General features: G+C 44.4%; 1 protein-coding gene across 2 annotated transcripts; it reads left to right on the top strand.

Moving 5' to 3' along the window:
- The first annotated feature begins 5,554 nt into the window (after window positions 1-5,554).
- Window positions 5,555-18,652, top strand: RPL22L1 (ribosomal protein L22 like 1). 2 transcript variants are annotated; one of them, XM_056563198.1, is made up of 4 exons: window positions 5,555-5,599; window positions 16,587-16,697; window positions 17,754-17,875; window positions 18,478-18,652. In XM_056563198.1, the coding sequence occupies exons 1-4, from the start codon at window positions 5,591-5,593 to the stop codon at window positions 18,617-18,619; spliced, it is 384 nt and encodes a 127-aa protein (XP_056419173.1). In that variant the 5' UTR covers window positions 5,555-5,590; the 3' UTR covers window positions 18,620-18,652. The 2 variants fall into 2 exon arrangements, with proteins under 2 accessions (XP_056419173.1, XP_056419174.1); XM_056563199.1 differs by having other exon boundaries at window positions 5,571-5,599; window positions 16,590-16,697.
- The last annotated feature ends 1,669 nt before the right edge of the window (window positions 18,653-20,321 follow it).

Below are 20,321 nucleotides of genomic sequence, written 5' to 3'. Positions count from 1 at the left end.
CTCTGCTTAGGACACTGTTTCCCAACCTTTTTCGGGTCGGGGCACACCTCGTAAAAAAAAAAATTCGCGGGGCACTGCTACCCTAGGTTGATGAGCAAAAAAAAAAAACTGTAAAAAACGCAATGCACTATATCTATTTATCACTGGGAATCAAAAGTTTAGGCACCCCAGGTAAAAATTTGTATTAATGTGCATAAAGAAGCCAAGGAAAGATGGAAAATTCTCCAAAAGGCATCAAATTACAGATTAGACATTCTTATAATATGTCAACAAAAGTTAGATTTTATTTCCATCATTTACACTTTCAAAAGAAAAGAAAAGAAAAAAATGGCATCTGCTAAAGTTTGGGCACCCTGCAGAATTTATAGCATGCACTGCCCCCTTTGCAAAGCTGAGACCTGCCAGTGTCATGGATTGTTCTCAATCATCATCTGGGAAGACCAGGTGATGTCAATCTCAAAGGTTTTAAATGCCCAGACTCATCTAACCTTGCCCCAACAATCAGCACCATGGGTTCTTCTAAGCAGTTGTCTAGAAATCTGAAACTCAAAATAGTTGACGCTCACAAAGCTGGAGAAGGCTATAAGAAGATAGCAAAATGTTTTCAGATGTCAATATCCTCTGTTCTTAATGTAATTAAGAAATGGCAGTCATGAGGAACAGTGGAAGTTAAAGCAAGATCTGGAAGACCAAGAAAAATATCAGACAGAACAGCTTGCAGGATTGTGAGAAAAACTATTCAAAAGCCACGTTTGACTGCACAATCCCTCCAGAAAGATCTGGCAGACACTAGAGTCGTGGTACACTATTCCACTATAAAGAGATACTTGTACAAATATGGTCTTCATGGAAGAATCATCAGAAGAAAACGTCTTCTATGTCCTCACCACAAAAATCAGCGTTTGAACTTTGCAAATGAACATATAGACAAGCCTGATGCATTTTGGAAAAAAGTTCTGTGGACCGATGAGGTTAAAATTGAACTTTTTAGCCGGAATGAGCAAAGGTACGTTTAGAGAAGAAGGGGAACAGAATTTAATGAAAAGAACCTCTGTCCAACTGTTAAGCATGGGGGTGCATTCAATAAAATTTCAGCAAATTTTGGATGCTAACTTGATGCCATCTGTGAAAAAGCTGAAGTTAAAGGGGTACTCCGGTGAAACCCTTTTTTTTTTTTATCAACTGGTGCCAGAAAGTCAAACAGATTTGTAAAATATATATAAGAAGAAATTGTATAACCAATCCTTCAAGGATTTTACCCCAAAAAGGTACACAATGATATTCAAATCAATATTATGGGAATACTTCAATTAATATTTAATTACTTTTATTATTAAACATTTATAAAACAATATAATAAAATTGTTCTATTATTGATATTATCCTGGCACAGGTATATAAAAAAGGCCCTAGTGGTATTAATCACCAAAAAATGTGGTATCACGATAAAAACTTTATATTCTGGCAACCATATAGTATATAATAGATATTGCTGGATATCCCAGTCTGGAAAAAGATAATTAAAGTCCTGGAAAAAGATAATTTTTCAAGACTGGGATATCCAGCAATATCTATTATATACTATATGGTTGCCAGAATATAAAGTTTTTATCGTGACACCACATTTTTTGGTGATTGATACCACTAGGGCCCAGTGGATTCTCACCTTTTTTTATATACCTGTACCAGGATAATATCAATAATAGAACAATTTTATTCTATTGTTTTATAAATGTTTAATAATAAAAGTAATTAAATATTAATTGAAGTATTTCCATTATATTGATTTGAATATCATTGTGTACCTTTTTGGGGTAAAATCCTTGAAGGATTGGTTATACAATTTCTTCTTATATATATTTTATCTCTGGCCGTTGGGTTTCGTCATATAACCAGATATATCCTCGGATTTTTTGCAGATTTGTAAATTACTTCTATTAAAAATTTTAATCCTTCTTGTACTTATTAGCTGCTGAATACTACAGCAGAAATTATTTTCTTTTTGAAACACAGAGCTGTCTGCTGACATCACGAGCACAGTGCTCTCTGCTGACATCTCTGTCCATTTTAGGAACTGTCCAGAACAGCATATGTTTGCTATGGGGATTTCCTTTTACGCTGGCAGTTCCTAAAATGGACAAAGATGTCAGCAGAAAGCACTGTGCTCGTGATGTCAGCAGAGAGCTCTGTGTCTCAAACGGAAAATAATTTCCACTGTAGTATTCAGCAGCTAATAAGTACAGTAAGGATTTACAATAATTTACAAATCTGTTTAACTTTCTGGCACCAGTTGATTTAAAAAAAAAAAAAAAAAAAAAAAAAAGCTTTTCACCGGAGTACCCCTTTAAAGAGAGGATGGCTTCTACAAATGGATAATGATCCTAAACACACCTCGAAATCCACGGGGGATTACATCAAGAGGCGTAAACTGAAGGTTTTGACATTGCCTCCACATTCTCCTGACCTCAACATAATTGAAAATCTATGGAAAACCTGAAAAGAGCAGTGCGTGACAGACAGCCCAGAAATCTCAAAGAACTGGAAGACTTTTGTAAGGAAGAATGGGCAGAGATACCTCAAACAAGAATTGAAAGACTCTTGGCTGGCTACAAAAAGTGTTTACAAGCTGTGATACTTGCCAAAGGGGGCAGTACAAGATATTAACTCTGCAGGGTGCCCATACTTTTGTAGACGCCATTTTTTTGTTTTCTGTTATTTTGAAAGTGTAAATGATGGAAATAAAATCTAACTTTTGTTGACATATTATAAGAATGTCTAATCTGTAATTTGATGCCTTTTGGAGATTTTTCCATCTTTCCTTGGCTTCTTTATGCACATTAATACAATTTTTTACCTGGGGTGCCCAAACTTTTGATCCCCACTGTTGTTTAAAGTGCTGCTTTATACAGCAACTCACAAATGACATCTTCTCTAATTTGCATCGTTGCCTTCTCTTCTCCATCTGGTCCGGGCCATCATCACGATTTCTTCCACACACAATTCTTCACCGTTAAACCTGCAGAGCAAACCTATTAGGCTCCACAGTTTTTTTTTTATACATGGGTGACAGAGGGGTGTAGAAGAGTGTACATGGATGAAAGAGGGTTGTAGAGGAGTGTACAGAGGGGTGTAGAGGAGTGGATAGAGGGGTGTAGAAAAGTGTACATGGGTGACAGAGGGGTGTAAAGGAGTGTACATGGGTGACAGAGGGGTATAGAGGAATGTACATGGGTGACAGAGGGTTATAGAGGAGTGTAGGTGGGTGAAGAGGAGTGTACATGGGTGACAGAGGGGTATAGAGGAATGTACATGGGTGACAGAGGGTTATAGAGGAGTGTAGGTGGGTGTAGAGGAGTGTACATGGATGGCAAAGGGGTGTAGAGGAGTGTACAGAGGGGTATAGAAAAGTGTACATGGGTGACAGATGGGTACACCCGGGGGGGGGGGTGGACATGGGTGACGGGGGTGTGTGTGGACATGGGTGACGGGGGGGGGGTGGACATGGGTGATGGACATGGGTGACAGGGATGGACCTGGGTGACGGTGGTGGTGGTGGGGGGGTTTGGACAGGGTTGAGAAGGAGTAACAGAGGGGTGGGAAGGATACGGTACCTTAAGCAAGCTGGCCCACGCAGCTTGCAGTTTCACGGCAGGCTCGTTCCGCCCCAGGGCACCATTTTCGGCACACTGCGCCACAAGGGAGAGGGGGACACAGGGTGACACAGGGTGATGCTGTGTGTGCAGTGCGCACGCGGGCTTCCCTTCCCCCCTGCGCCGTCAGTCATAAGCGTGCAGGCCGGGGCGGGACAATCCAGCGGCACCACGGGCACACGTGTGCCGCGGCACCGTGGTTGGGAATCATTGGCTTAGGATGTAAATATATGTCCTGGTGCATTATTGTACCAGAGCTCCAAGACGTACATTTACGTCCATTGTCCTGAAGGGGTTAAAGTAGCAGTAATGCAAAACCTAAGTAAATAGGGGTATCGTAATCGTATTGACCCACAAAATAAGGGGAACATGTCAAAGGCTGTCTGGGCATGCTGGGAGTTGTAGTTTTGAAACTCGTAGAAGCAGCAGCGAAGATTTAATGACGATCTTCACTGCTGCCGCCGCTGCCCCACTGCCTCCCCCATCCTCGGTTTTATAATTACCTGTTCCCAGGGCCCGCACTACTTCTGGCTCATGCGTCATCCTGCGCGCTGCGCATTGACGAGTGTCGTCCTCAACGCAACGTCACCGTCAGTGTGCACAGTGACAGCGCAGGACGCCCCCGGAGCCAGAATTTGTGCGGACACCGGGAACAGGTAATTATAAAACCGGGGATGGGGGAGGCAATGGGGCAGTTGCGGCGGTGGTGGTTGGACTAGGGAGGACCCCAGGACGGCAGGGGGAGAGAAGCGGGTGGCGTTTCCCTGCTTCTGTGCTGCGGCAGCTGCAGGGGGGCCCGGGTCCCTTACCGGAGTACTGGCTGTACCCCCTGATGGCGGCCCTGGCTGCATACAAGGTCCTGATACTAGTATTAGGCCCTTGTATGCTAGCGTGCATGGGCAGCCCGACCGCGCTCCGATCTGAGCACCGGCCCTGGATGTGCGAGATGTGGAACTTTTTGTCACGTCTACTGTGAGGTGGTGTAGCATAGCGACAAATAATTGTCATTTGCGTGAGAAATAGCGACTTTTCAGGAAAGTTGCAAATAATAAATACGTGATCACTGCATGGTCATAAATAAAATGGTCTACATTTAGGCAGAAAAGGAAAAATTATCTATATGTAAAGACGCTAGAAAGTCGCTAAAAAGCCTGCTAGCGCCTGAATAGCGCAAAAAAAAAAAAATAGACAAAAAATGGTCTAAAGGCAATGATAAAACTCCCCCATAGTCTTTTTACTATATTTGATGTTGCTTTCTTCCATTTACTTATATATATATATATATATTGCACATGTTACTGCATCCTGAGGTCCTATATGTATGTGTGCCTATATCTATATGTATCCTCCTGTCTGTGCTCTGGTGTCCATTTAGTTTTATTGTTTTGTATGTACTTTAGGACATTGATCTAATAAAGATGTATTTTGGTGTTAGTGATTTGTGTGTTTTTACTTTCCCTCTTTATCTCAGAGGTTTTTGGTGAATAATATTAGGTGATGTACACCATTTCTGCCAAGTGTTTTTGGTATGTGAGAGAACACACCAACCACCATTTCTATTCCTAGCAGATCAGCAGGAAGGGGATTGGAAACCGCTTGACAAACTCCCCGAATACATACAGAGTCCAGTAGCGGGCAGCACATCTCAGCTCTGCACATCTCAGCTCTGCACATGTGTACTATAACCACGTGACTGAAGTGTCCTCTCAGCGCGCCCCATTCATGCGCATCTCATGGCAGTCACCAGTGTATGACACGATCCCTCCGCCTCTATACTGATCACCACGCTGTCTGACTCAGCACCATGTGGCCACAGCACAGACCGGATATGACACAATCACGTACAGCGTCAGGCCTGCGCTACTACGTCACTGCGTCGATATAAACTCTCGGCCGGCATTGGCCCCTCCCTCTTTTAAACTCGGCCGCTGACTGTGAAGATGGCGCCGGTGAGTGGTGTGCACGGTGCTTCGTGTTTGGACGGGAAATGCCAAATATGTTGCCTATACTATATAGCTGTATACGGGTTATAAGCGCCGGCAGTTTTTACTAGGTGATATTCCTGCCTCATAGGAGGAGAGAATACATAGTTACTGCAGGGACATGTACCGGGTAATGGAGGGCCGGGTTTATTATCAGTCTGCGCCCCAGGTCAGTGTTTACCTACCGGTGTGCCTCCAGCTGTTGAAAAACTACAACTCCCTGCTTGCTGGGAGTTGTCTTGCAACAGCTGGAGGTACCCTGGTTGGAAAACACTGCTTTCATTCTTCCAGTAGTCAGACCCCCATTGATCAGCCTTATATCACCGTCCTGTGGAAAGGAGAGAGCTTTCCATGTTGGGAATACTCCTATAAAGACAATAAAATAAGTGTGTGTATAAAATATATATATATAGAGAGAGAATATTCCTAGTGATAACTGTTCAACCACCACTGATGAAAACCTTGTGACCCCTCAGAAGTTTGTACAAATGTTTGTCGGTCATTGGGTTCTTTAGGTATTGTTTTATTGGCGAGTGTAGTATACTATGTCATACAGTGGTCCCTCAAGTTACAATATTGGTTCTGGGACGACCATTGTATGTTGAAACCATTGTATGTTGAGACCAGAACTCTATGGAAACCTGGTAATTGGTTCTAAAGGCACCAAAATGTCGTCCAAAAATAGGGAAAAAGTGAGAAATAAAGAAAAAGTAGATAACTAATATAGATAAAGCAAGAGCGTACATATAAAAGTAAGAAAGATCTGCTGGGAGCTGTAAATCACTGTCTGTCGGTGTTTCCCAAGCAGGGAGCCTCCAGATGTTGCAACACTACAACTCCCAGCATGCCCGGACAGCCAAAGGCTGTCCGGGCATGCTGGGAGTTGGTGTTTCAACAGCTGGGGGCACCCTGCTTGGGAAACACTGGTCTATGTAGAGGACAGAAGCTTCTTTGGGGTCCTGTACAGTACAGGCAATGTCCTAAAAAAGTAACATGGAGTCGCCCTCATCTGGTATCCAAAGGAGCAGGTAACCAGGTACAGAACATGTAATACCTCCCTGTACTGTAGGGGGCACTACCAGACATCAGTCAGTGCATGCACTTCAGTAATACAGGGGTTTTACCAGTGAATGCCCATTCTGATTGGTCAGTTCTTCCAGCCATTGACACGTTTCACAGATCTGGACTGTCTGTAGAATTGTATGTTGAGTCTGATTTCAACTTACGATGGTCCAGAAAAGACCATTGTATGTTGAGGCCATTGTAAGTTGAGGCCATTGTAAGTTGAGGGATCACTGTATACTATTTACCATCAAAATATTGAATCAACAGTAAAAGCAGTAGTCCAAATTTAGGTTGGGCACACTAACACGGTAATTTGTGACCAAAAATTGCCACATCACACTAGATCACATTCTGAAACAAATCAATATATTGGGGGGGGGGGCGTTTAAATGTGTCTGTAAACACAACCTGACAGTCATAAGAAATGAATCTTACATGTAGTAATTATGATGGTCACAGCGCGCTCCCCTTTTACTTGCCTGAGCTGTGATGCAGCACGATCCATTCAGTGTTGCACAGCGATACTTGGTCATCAACCCTTGTTGCAGCCAAACTCTGTTTTTTATCCCCATTCTTACTATGCAGCCGATAAGCTTTAAACATTGTTAAAAGCCATGACTTGAGGCTTGTCTTGATGAAAATACATTTTAACCCCTTAAGGACCAAGCCCATTTTCACCTTAAAGGGTTTATCCAGGAAAAATAAATGTTTTATATATCAACTGGCTCCAGAAAGTTAAACAGATTTGTAAATTACTTCTATTAAAAAATCGTAATCCTTTCAGTACTTATGAGCTTCTGAAGTTAAGGTTGTTCTTTTGTGTCTAAGTGCTCTCTGCTGACACATGTTTCGGTAAACGACCAGTTTAGAAGCAAATCCCCATAGCAAACCTCTTCTAAACTGGGCGGTTCCCGAGACACGTGTCATCAGAGAGGACTTAGACAGAAAAGAACAACCTTAACTTCAGAAGCTCATAAGAATTGAAAGGATTACGATTTTTTTATAGAAATAATTTACAATTTTAACTTTCTGGAGCCAGTTGATATATAAAAAAAAAATTTTTTTTACTGGATAACCCCTTTGAGGACCAGGCCAATTTTATTTTTGCATTTTCACTTTTTCCTCCTCGCTTTCTAAAATCCATAACTCTTTTTTTTTTTTATATTTCCTTCTACAGACCCATATAAGGGCTTGTTTTTTGCGAGGCAAATTGTTATGAAACCTCCGATTTTACCATAAAATGTACGGTGAACCCAAAAAAAAATTTATTTTTAGGGAGGAAATTGAAATGAAAACCACAATTTTCTCAGAAGGGAAGGAGCGAGTTTTTTTTTTAATATGAAATGTGATAAAAAAAAAAAAAAGCAGCACTTTTGGCCTTTTTAAAAAGTTTTACGCTTACGCCGTTCACCGTACGCGATCGTTAACATTATATTTTGATAGTTCAGAGATTTACACATGCAGCGATACTAAATGTTTATAAAAAAAATAAGTTACGCTTTTTGGAGGTAAAATGGGAAAAACTGACAATTTTCATTTTATTGGGGGAGGGGATTTTTCAACTTTTATTTTTATTTTTTGCACTTTTTATATCCCCATTGGGGACTATTCATAGCAATCATTTGATTGCTAATACTGTTCAGTGCTATGTATAGGACATATCACTGATCAGTATTATCGTCAATCTTCTGCTCTGCTCGATCTCAGACCTGGGCAGGAGACGGACGGAGCCAGGTGAGGGGACCTCCGTCCGCAATTACAGATGATCGGATGGCCGCGGGCGATGCGATCATCTTTTTTATCATGCGCATTGCCGCAGATGCTGTGATCTGTACAATGTGGGAACAGATTATCTGCGCTGATAATTCGGGGGGGGGGGGGCGGCTAAGCAGAATAGCGCTCGCAGGTCGAATATGATTAGTTCCCCAATGTGGGGACAGTGCGCTGTGGCGGATAATTCACTCATTCGAGGGGGGGGGCCCAACCTGTATTGCGGTAGGGGCAAAATTCATATCGTGAGGGGAAAAAAAAATCGGTATTCGGTATGAACCGGTATACCGCCCAGCCCTACCTACTTATATAGGTTTGATTTTGTCGTACTTCTGGAAAAAATCATAACATGCAGGAAAATTAATACGTTTAAAATTGTCATCTTCTGACCCCTATAACTTTTTTTTATTTTTCAGCGTATGGGGCGGTATGAGGGCTCATTTTTTGTGCCGTGATCTGAAGTTTTTAGCGGTACCATTTTACATTGATAGGACTTTTATTCATTTTTTTATTATATAAAAAGTGACCAAAATTGCACTATTTTGGACTTTGGGGTCTAAAGGGTTAATAGCGTGAGGCACCGTGATCAGTGCAGGGCCCGACCTGCCGTGGCCCCGCGTTATAGAACAGGAGCGGACTCATGACGTACCGGTATGTCATGGGTCCTTAAGGGTTTAAGTACCAGGATGTCAAGGCATACCTGTACGCCCTATGTCCTTAAGGGGTTAATTCACCTAGAGGAGCGGGGGCACTCACGTGTAGGTGCTCAGGTAACAGGCTTCTTTATTTCATCGGTGCAGGTAAAATCATACAATAGCGGGGCGTCAGGAGACGATAGCTACCGTATATACTCGAGTATAGGCCGAGTTTTTCAGCACGATTTTTCGTGCTGAAAACACCCCCCTCGGCTTATACTCGAGTGAACTCCCCCACCCGCAGTGGTCTTCAACCTGCGGACCTCCAGAGGTTTCAAAACTACAACTCCCAGCAAGCCCGGGCAGCCATCGGCTGTCCGGGCTTGCTGGGAGTTGTAGTTTTGAAACCTCCGGAGGTCCGCAGGTTGAAGACCACTGCGGCCTTCAACATCATCCAGCCCCCTCTCACCCCCTTTAGTTCTGAGTACTCACCTCCGCTCGGCGCTGGTCCGGTCCTGCAGGGCTGTCCGGTAAGGAGGTGGTCCGGTGAGGAGGTGGTCCGGGCTGCTATCTTCACCGGGGAGGCCTCTTCTAAGCGCTTCGGGCCCGGCCTCAGAATAGTCACGTTGCCTTGACAACGACGCAGATACGTCGTTGTCAAGGCAACGGCTCTATTCCGGGCCGGAAGCGCGGAGAAGAGGCGCCCCCGGTGAAGATAGCAGCCCGGACCACCTCCTCACCGGACCACCTCCTTACCGGACAGCCCTGCAGGACCGGACCAGCGCCGAGCGGAGGTGAGTACTCAGAACTAAAGGGGGTGAGAGGGGGCTGGATGATGTTGAAGGCCGCAGTGGTCTTCAACCTGCGGACCTCCGGAGGTTTCAAAACTACAACTCCCAGCAAGCCCGGACAGCCGATGGCTGCCCGGGCTTGCTGGGAGTTGTAGTTTTGAAACCTCTGGAGGTCCGCAGGTTGAAGGCCGCAGTGGTCTTCAACCTGCGGACCTCCGGAGGTTTCAAAACTACAACTCCCAGCAAGCCCGGACAGCCGATGGCTGCCCGGGCTTGCTGGGAGTTGTAGTTTTGAAACCTCTGGAGGTCCGCAGGTTGAAGACCACTGAGGGCGAATGATGAGAAGAGGATGATGAAGGGGGGGGGGTGTGGGATGATGAAGGGGGGTGGGGATGATTACAAGGGGATGATGAAGGGGGGTGGGGATGATGAAGGGGGGGGGTGTGGGATGATTACAAGGGGATGATGAAGGGGGGATGTGTGGGATGATAAGGGGATGTGTGGGATGATGACAAGGGGATGATGAAGGGGGGATGTGTGGGATGATAAGGGGATGTGTGGGATGATGACAAGGGGATGATGAAGGGGGATGTGTGGGATGATAAGGGGATGTGTGGGATGATAAGGGGATGTGTGGGATGATAAGGGGATGTGTGGGATGATGACAAGGGGATGATGAAGGGGGGATGTGTGGGATAAGGGGATGTGTGGGATGATGACAAGGGGATGATGAAGGGGGATGTGTGGGATGATGACAAGGGGATGATGAAGGGGGGATGTGTGGGATAAGGGGATGTGTGGGATGATGACAAGGGGATGATGAAGGGGGGATGTGTGGGATAAGGGGATGTGTGGGATGATGACAAGGGGATGATGAAGGGGGGATGTGTGGGATGATGACAAGGGGATGATGAGGATGTTAATGACGGGTCTGGATGATGACAGGGGGGGATGAGGTATTTCCCACCCTAGGCTTATACTCGAGTCAATAACTTTTCCTGGGATTTTGGGTTGAAATTAGGGGTCTCGGCTTATACTCGGGTCGGCTTATACTCGAGTATATACGGTATTTCGTGCCGCTCCTGGCACTTCTTCAGGTGACCTTAGGCCATAGAAGTAGATGTGACCCCGGGCCGGAGGAGCGGTGACCGGATCACTGTGGGGACAGCAGTACAGACATACAGCCTGCAACCATACACTGTATATGGCTGGAAGCTGTATGTCTGTGGGGTGGGGGGAAGCTACCTAATGTGGGGGGGAGCTGCCTACAAATGTGGGGGGAGCTGCCTACAAATGTGGGGGGGGGAGCTGCCTACAAATGTGGGGGGGGGAGCTGCCTAATATTGTGGGGGGGGGAGCTGCCTAATATTGTGGGGGGGGGAGCTGCCTAATATTGTGGGGGGGGGGAGCTGCCTAATATTGTTGGGGGGGAGCTGCCTAATATTGTTGGGGGGCAGCTGCCTAATATTGTTGGGGGGCAGCTGCCTAATATTGTTGGGGGGCAGCTGCCTAATATTGTGGGGGGCAGCTGCCTAATATTGTGGGGGGCAGCTGCCTAATATTGTGGGGGGCAGCTGCCTAATATTGTGGGGGGGGGGGGGCAGCTGCCTACTATTGTGGGGGGGGGGCAGCTGCCTACTATTGTGGTGGGGGGGGGCAGCTGCCTACTATTGTGGTGGGGGGGGGCAGCTGCCTACTATTGTGGTGGGGGGGGCAGCTGCCTACTATTGTGGTGGGGGGGGCAGCTGCCTACTATTGTGGTGGGGGGGGCAGCTGCCTACTATTGTGGGGGGGGGCAGCTGCCTACTATTGTGGGGGGGGGAGCTGCCTACTATTGTGGGGGGGGGGGAGCTGCCTACTATTGTGGGGGGGGGGAGCTGCCTACTATTGTGGGGGGGGGGAGCTGCCTACTATTGTGGGGGGGGGGAGCTGCCTACTATTGTGGGGGGGGGAGCTGCCTACTATTGTGGGGGGGGGGAGCTGCCTACTATTGTGGGGGGGGGGGAGCTGCCTACTATTGTGGGGGGGGGGGAGCTGCCTACTATTGTGGGGGGGGGGGGAGCTGCCTACTATTGTGGGGGGGGGGGAGCTGCCTACTATTGTGGGGGGGGGGGAGCTGCCTACTATTGTGGGGGGGGGGGGGAGCTGCCTACTATTGTGGGGGGGGGAGCTGCCTACTATTGTGGGGGAGGGAGCTGCCTACTATTGTGGGGGGGGGGGCTGCCTTCTATTGTGGGGGGGGGGAGCTGCCTACTATTGTGGGGGGGGGGAGCTGGCAATCTAATCTAATGAGCGGAGCGCTGCATTTTACCAGAAGACAGGGAGAAGTCCTTTTCGGTATCGGTTTCGGACGGACATTTTTTATTTCGGTTTCGTTTCGGTTCTGAAATTTCCATTTCGGTGCACCTCTACTTTTCAATATCCCAACGCATACATTTTATGGTAAAATGAGTGATGTCATTACAAAGGACAACTGGTCACGCAAAAAACAAGCCCTCATATTGGTCTGTGGATGGAAATATAAAAGTTATGATTTTAAAAATGCGAGGAAAAAAATGAAAATGCAAAAATAAAATTGGGACGGTCCTTTAACCCCTTAAGGACCGGGGTTTTTTCCGTTTTTGCATTTTCGTTTTTTGCTCCTTGCCTTTAAAAAAATCATAACTATTTCAATTTTGCACCTAAAAATCCATATGATTGCTTATTTTTTGCGCCACCAATTCTACTTTGTAATGACGTCAGTCATTTTGCCCAAAAATCTACGGTGAAACGGGAAAAAAAAATCATTGTGCGGCAAAATTGAGAAAAAAAACGCTGTTTTGTAACTTTTGGGGGCTTTCGTTTCTACGTAGTACATTTTTCGGTAAAAATTACACCTTGTTTTTATTCTGTAGGTCCATACGATTAAAATGATACCCTACTTATATAGGTTTGATTTTGTTGGACTTCTGGAAAAAATCATAACTACATGCAGGAAAACTAATACGTTTAAAATTGTCATCTTCTGACCCCTATAACTTTTTTATTTTGAGGGATCTGAAGTTTTTAACGGTACCATTTTTGCATTGATAGGACTTATTGATCTCTTTTTATTCATTTTTAAATTATATAAAAAGTGACACAAAATGCACTATTTTGGACTTTGGAATATTTTGGCGCGCACGCCATTGACTGTGTGGTTTAATTAATGAGATATTTTTATAATTCGGACATTTCTGCACGCGGTGATACCATATGTTTATTTTTATTTACACTGTTTTTTTTATTTTATTGGAAAAGGGGGGGTGATTCAAACTTTTAATAGGGGAGGAGTTAAATGATCTTTATTCACTTTTTTTTGTTGCAATGTTATAGGTCCCAGAGGGACCTATAACACTGCACACATTGATCTCCTATGCTGATCACTGGTTTCTCATAAGAAACCAATGATCAACGATTCTGCCGCATGACTGCTCATGCCTGGATCTCAGGCACTGAGCAGTCATTCGGCGATCGGACAGCGAGGAGGCAGGTAGCTGTCCTGTCAGCTGTTCGGGATGCCGCGATTAGTCGCGGCTATCCCGAACAGCCCGACTGAGCTAGCCGGAAACTTTCACTTTTAGCCGCGCGGCTCAGCTCTGAGCGCGCGGCTAAAGGGTTAATAGCGCGCGGCCCTGCGATTGGCGCTGCGCGCTATTAGAGGCGGGTCCCGGCTTCACTATGACGCCGGGCCCTCCGTGATATGACGCTGGGTTACTGTGTAACCCCGCGTTATATCAGAAGAGCAGGACCAAGGACGTACTGGTACGTCCTTGGGGGTTAAGGGGTTCTCCGCTGTTAAAAAAAAAAAAAAATAATAATAATAATAATAATAATAATTTTTTTAATCAACTGTTGCCAGAAAGTTAAACAGATTTGTAAATTACTTCTATTAAACAATCTTAATCCTTCTAGTACTTATCAGCTGCTGTATACTAAAGAGGAACTACTTTTCTTTTTGGATTTCCTTTGTCTGACCACAGTGATCTCTGTTGACGCCTCTGTCCATGTCAGGAACTGTCCAGAGTAGGAGCAAATCCCCGTAGCAAACCTCTTCTGCTCTGGACAGTTCCTGACATGGACAGAGGCGTCAGCAGAGAGCACTGTGTTCTGACAGAAAGGAAACAAAAACAAAATAATTCCCATGTAGTATACAGCAGCTGATCAGTACTGGAAGGATTAAGATTTTTAAATAGAAGTAATTTACAAATCTGTTTAACTTTCTGGAATCAGTTCATTAAAAAAAAAAAAAAAAAAATTCAAGTGGAGTACCCATTTAAATACTCCGGTGCTTAGACATCTTATCCCCTATCCAAAGGATAGGGGATAAGATGCCTGATCGCAGGAGTCCTGCCGCTGGGGACCCCTGTGAGCTTGCACGCGGTACCCCGTTTGTAATCAGTCCCCGGAGCGTGTTCACTCGGGGTCTAATTACCGGGGACCACAGGGCCGATGGCGTGTGACGTCACGCTCCGCCCCTCAATGCAAGCCTACGGGAGGGGGTGGGATAGTTGTCACACGCCGCCGGCCCTGTGGTCGCCGGTAATCAGACCCGGAGTGAACACACTCCGGGTTCTGATTATAAACTGGGTGCGGCGTGCAAGGTCACGGGGGTCACCAGCGGTGGGACTCCCGCGATCAGGCATCTTATCCCCTATCCTTTGGATAGGGGATAAGATGTCTAAGCACCGGAGTACCCCTTTAAGAATAAAATGGGCTGTGGCCTTAAAAGAAAATGGTCATCTGTTCAGACACACTAAACCCAATACACTCATACCAATGAGGGTTTAATGGGTTAAATAGGTGCATGTACTCCGAAGATCTGTCCCTCTGAATATGGGCATCCATCTTCAGTTAATTGCGTGCTGGAGGCTGGGGCTTGCTCAATATTAATATTCATTGTCGCGTGTCGTGAGTGCTGTGCCAAATGAGCACTCACGTGACCCGCGACAATGAATATAAAAAATTGAGATGGCGGGCCCGCCTCCAGCGCCCATTTCTTTTAGTCAGAAAGATACACCACAAAATATATACAGGGAGGTGGAATTCCTATCGCCCGACACCCGGGACATGCAGTTCCGGGCGCCGGGCAGGTGAATTTTTCAGGCCAAGCAGGGTTGGACCTGAAGGTCCCTGACAAGCATGGCGGCACTCGGAGGAGTGTATGGAGAAGGCTACGGACTCGTGCCCGCTCCAAACTCTGCAGCCCCTGGTTGTTTTCAGTATCTGGGGGCCACCGCTAATAGGCAGCATGCAGCCAGCGGTGGGGGTGGGAGGTCGATCCACTATAGAGGTAGCCGGAGGGCTTACCTCTGCTTCCCTGTGTCTGTGGCTCTGTCATTGATAGAGCCTGGCAGGACTAGGCTCTATCAATGGATCGCAGAGCACACAGATCAATGGAGCTCAATGAAACTCTATTGTTCTATAGGAGGAATCTAATAATTCCTCCTATAATTCCCCTAAGGGACTAATAAAGTGTGTAAAAATAAAATCTTTAGATAAAATATGAAAAAATTTTAAGACACACATTTACCCCTTCCATATTCAAAGTTCAAATCACCCCTTTTTTCCTATATAATAAACATGTAAAAATAAACATTTGGTATTGCTATGTGCGTAATTGCACAAACTATTTAAATATAACATTATGTATCCCGTCTGGTAAATGACATAAAAGTGAAAAAGAATACCAAACCACAGAATTGTAATTTTTATAATCCCAGAAAAAAAAAAGTTAAAAGCAATTAAAAAGTCAGGTCAATACCAAAATGGTACAGATACAAAAAAACAAATTATGGCGCAAAAAATGAGCCCTCATACAGCCTCGTATTTGGGGGCTGGAGTTCCCAGTGTCAAGTCCCGCGCGATCAGACATCTTATCCCCTATCCTTTCCATAGGGTATAAAATGGTTTTTGCCTGGAATACTCCTTTAAAAAAAATTCTTTTAAGTTCAGAATTTTTTTGAAATTTGTAAAACATGAAGGAAACTATACAAATCTGGTATTGCTGTAATCAGGCCAACCTAAAGTATCAAAACATGTTCTCATCCATAAGGGAAATGGCGTAGAAAAGAAAACCACCAAATTTGCTAAATTCTTTTACTAATTAAATTTCACTTCACCAATATTTATTTTTTTGTTTCGGAGCATATGTTATGGAAAAATTAAAAGGTATCATTATAGTAGTTATGGCTGTTATAGGGGGAGAAGGGGAAAAAAACGAGTCTAAAAGCGAAAAGTAGATTTTGTTCTGTTTTAGTCCCATGGACAAGTAGTTGTTGAATTTCCACGCCCCTGATATGGCAGATATGAGACGTCCCATGTGTTTTCTGCTGTTTCATACAGTATTGCCATCATTTTGTGCATGGATTAGCCTCATTCAATGGTGTTTATTAATGCACTGTTAGCTTTGCATGTTTTCTGTGTGGAATAAGTGACATTTCACTTATCCAGGTAGATTTCAAATGTGGGGAGAAAATACTCACCGTAGTTTAGTGTGAGCAGCACATAGTTAAAAACCAAGGGATATGTTAAAAGAATAATACATTAACATTCCCGAACAGTTTTCAGCAGAGCTGTGCCTTACATTTGCCTTTTGTGTGGCCCCGGTCTGGTATAAGTTTGGGGTGTGGAGATGGTGCATCATATTAATTGGTGGTAAATTGTCTTTTACAGCAGAAATCTAAAAATGTGCAGAAGGAAAGAAGGGCAAAGAAGGCTGCCTGGAGATTCACTCTGGATCTTACCCATCCTGTAGAAGATGGAATCTTTGATTCAGTCAACTTTGTAAGTATTTGGTATAGTTTTTAATTACTTAAAAGGGGACAGTGGTTTTGACAGCCAACGGAGTATGTTTTCTCAGCTCTGCATTGTGCTATTAGGTTACGTTCAGAGGAGCGGATCCACAGCGTATTTTATGCTGCAGATCTGCCACTGAAGGACCCCTACAGGGTGCCTTTAGATGTGCCTGCTTGGAGCGGCAATACGCTGCTACGAGCGGCAATACGCTGCTACGAGCAGACACACTGCTGTGATGTGCGAGTTCCTGCTCCCTGAGCTAGGCCGACAGCAGCTGCGATGTGAGAGTATACTGCGCACGCGGCGACTCGCACATCGCAGTGTGCCTACTCATAGCAGCAGATTGCCGCTCTGAGCAGGCACCTGTAAAGGCAGCATACAGTGGTCCTTCAGTGGCGGATCCGTAGCAAAATAGGCGCTGGTGATCCTCTCGTGTGAACATACCCTTTACTGTTCCTTGAAATCTATGACATTAGAGGATTGAAATGCCAGCTGTAATTTTTTTCTAGAGTTGTGTCCCCCTACAGTCTGGTACTGTCAACTCTGATTGGAATGCCAGTATGTTGGGGCACAACCTCAGCTGGTAACACATGTCAGTTTATTCATACATTTTAGGAGGACCAACTGAAACCACTAAGTTCTAAGCTATTTCAGAAGGATTTTGGGGGAGATTTATCAAAACCTGTCCAGAAGAAAAATTGCTGAGTTACCCATAGCAACCAATCAAATCGCTTCTTACATTTTGCAGAGGCCTTGATAAAAATTAAAGAAGCGAGGGCAACTTTTCCTCTGGACAGGATTTGATAAATCTCCCCCTTTATGACTAATAAGCATTTACTAAAGTAGACGATATGAACACACAGATCCTCTTTAGCCAAACTTAGTTACTGAATTAGCCGGTTATATTTCCATTAGAACAGGGCTACTAGTACTTTATATAATAGCTACAAATTTCTTAACATGCTTTGTAACTAGGGTTTCCTTCCCTAGTTTGTACCTAGGGTTTCCTTCCCTAGTGTCTACATGTTTGTTTTTACAAAACAGGAGCAGTTTCTGAGGGAGAGGGTGAAAGTCAATGGTAAAACCGGAAACCTTGGAAACATCGTTCACATTGAACGTTCAAAGAACAAGATAAATGTGGCATCAGAGAAGCAGTTCTCAAAAAGGTATGGTTCTCAGTAAAAAAAAAATTTCTTTAATATATATATATATTAGGGATCGACTGATTATTGGTTTGGCCGATATTCACGATTTTGGACATTATCGGTATTGGCAATTACCTTGCCGATAAGGTCCCTCCCTGGCCAGAGACCGCCGCCGCTGCCCCGTTGCCTCCCCATCCCCCGTTTTTTTATTGCCTGTTCCCGGGGCCCGCAGCAATGACGAGTGACGTCCTCAAGGCGACGTCACCATCAGTGCGCACAGTGGCAGCTCAGGACGCCACCGGAGCCAGAAGCAGCGCGGACCCCGGGAACAGGTAATTAAAAAATCGGGGATGGGGGAGGCAATGAGGCAGCGACGGCGGTGGTGGTTGGACTGGATTGGGCTTTCATTTTAGGAGGAATTCCGCCTGAGGAAATTCTTCCGTGTGAATAGACCCCAAGTATGTATCTAAGAAAATATACAGAAGTACTTGTGGTCTCTTGTTTGTTTTTTGTCAGTTGCTTGCTGACTTTTGGTGCGGTTCACAATTGTTAGAAATCGTTCCTGCATTGTAATTGAGAATACAAAGTTCTGCCAGCTTTTAATTGTCACTTTTATGTTCCAGGTACCTTAAATATCTTACAAAGAAATACCTGAAGAAAAACAACTTGCGAGACTGGCTGCGTGTAGTGGCTTCTGATAAGGAGACCTATGAGCTTAGGTACTTCCAGATCAGCCAAGATGACGAGTCTGAATCCGAAGAATAAGTGTCTTTACAAAATAAAGATATTTATATAAAATAGTGTTTTTTTTTATTTATTTTCACACTAGCTGAGTACCCGGCGTTGCCCGGTTTTTCCTTCCTAATCCTTGTTGGGGAGGAAAATAAACAGAGGAGGAAGCTTTTGACTTCATATCCCAATATATATATTGTTGTCATATCCCGTCCTCATATCCCGCCCTCCTATTATGTGTACCAGGTATTGAAATTAGAGATGAGCGAACTTACAGTAAATTCGATTTGTCACGAACTTCTCGGCTCGGCAGTTGATGACTTTTCCTGCATAAATTAGTTCAGCTTTCAGGTGCTCCCTTGGGCTGGAAAAGGTAGATACAGTCCTAGGAGACTCTTTCCTAGGAATGTATCCATCTTTTCCAGCCCACCGGAGCACCTGAAGGCTGAACTAATTTACACAGGATAAGTCATCAACTGCCGAGCCGAGAAGTTCGTGACGAATCGAATTTACTGTAAGTTCGCTCATCTCTAATTGAAATACCTCCAGCCGTACGGAAGTTATGTGGGAACATATGGGGGTAGTTAAGGGTTAAATTAACTATCCTATATTTTAAGTGGACATATAAGTAACATGTGACCAAGTATTATCGAAATATCTCCAGCCGTTTGGAAGTTATGCAGTAACATATATTTCCCATAGACTTGTATGGGACTTTAAACATGAACCCCGCCCCTGGCAAATGGGGGTGAGTAAGGGTTACATCACCTATCCTATGTTTGTTGTTGACATATAAGTAACGTGTGCCAAGTTTCATGTTAATATCTTTAGCAATTTGGACGTTTTTGTGGAACATACATACACACACACATTGAGTTTTATAGATATGTGCAAAAACATTATTAGTTTCCTGTATCAAGCTAAATCATTGTATGTATTTATTGACTATAATTTACTAATTTCAGTTATTGGCCCTTTTAAATAGGGTTTCTTGCTAAGCAGGGTATAAATAAGGGTGTTCCTGTATCTCTTTAGTCCAAAAATAAAATTTTACAGTACAGAATAGCTGTGGATTTGCACCAGTCCATATTGGATTATATTGGAGTACCAGACATGCAGACTTGCCATATGGCAGCATACAAATCGCGGTCTATGATCTGATTCTTGTCTTCCTCATCTTGTAGATAGCAGTTTTCCCCTCCTTGTGTAGTCACTGCCTATGTGCAACCAAAGTGTAAAGATAGATGGGGATAGTATAGTGTACACATTTAACCTCTTAAGGACTCGGCCCGTTTTGTCCTTAAGTACCCGGACAATTTTCCTTTTTGCACTTCTGTTTTTTCTTTCTCCCCTACTAAAAATCAATGCTTTAAATTTTGCACTTACGGACTCATATAAGGGCTTGTTTTTTGCGTTGCCAATCGTACTTTGTCATGGCATCATTTATTTTATAATGAAAAGGCACAATAAAGGAAAGACCATGGTGGCACCAGTAGCAGGACGCAGGCAGGTAAATATGTACAATTGGAATGGGAGATCCATGCCGAGTATCAGACAGGTGAGGGGTGCATGAAGCCAAGAAAGTCCAGTATGAAAATAATCACAAATATTAGAAAATAGCTTCCACTGCACTCGCCTAGAGAAAAAATGCAGAAAAGACCAGCGCTCGAAGATGGTTCAATGGAGATTGCCATTTTACCTCACTTGTTTTGATTACATAGAGGTACACTTACTT

The sequence above is a fragment of the Hyla sarda genome, chromosome 3, assembly GCF_029499605.1.
Source record: "Hyla sarda isolate aHylSar1 chromosome 3, aHylSar1.hap1, whole genome shotgun sequence".
Taxonomy (NCBI): domain Eukaryota; kingdom Metazoa; phylum Chordata; class Amphibia; order Anura; family Hylidae; genus Hyla; species Hyla sarda.
This window is presented reverse-complemented; position numbering and strand designations above follow the sequence as displayed.

Excerpts from the sequence above, each read along its gene's own strand:
- RPL22L1 (XM_056563198.1), top strand. Across the intron at positions 16,698-17,753 it reads TCTTTGATTCAGTCAACTTT|GAGCAGTTTCTGAGGGAGAG; the intron begins GTAAGTATTTGG and ends TTTACAAAACAG. Across the intron at positions 17,876-18,477 it reads GAGAAGCAGTTCTCAAAAAG|GTACCTTAAATATCTTACAA; the intron begins GTATGGTTCTCA and ends TTTATGTTCCAG.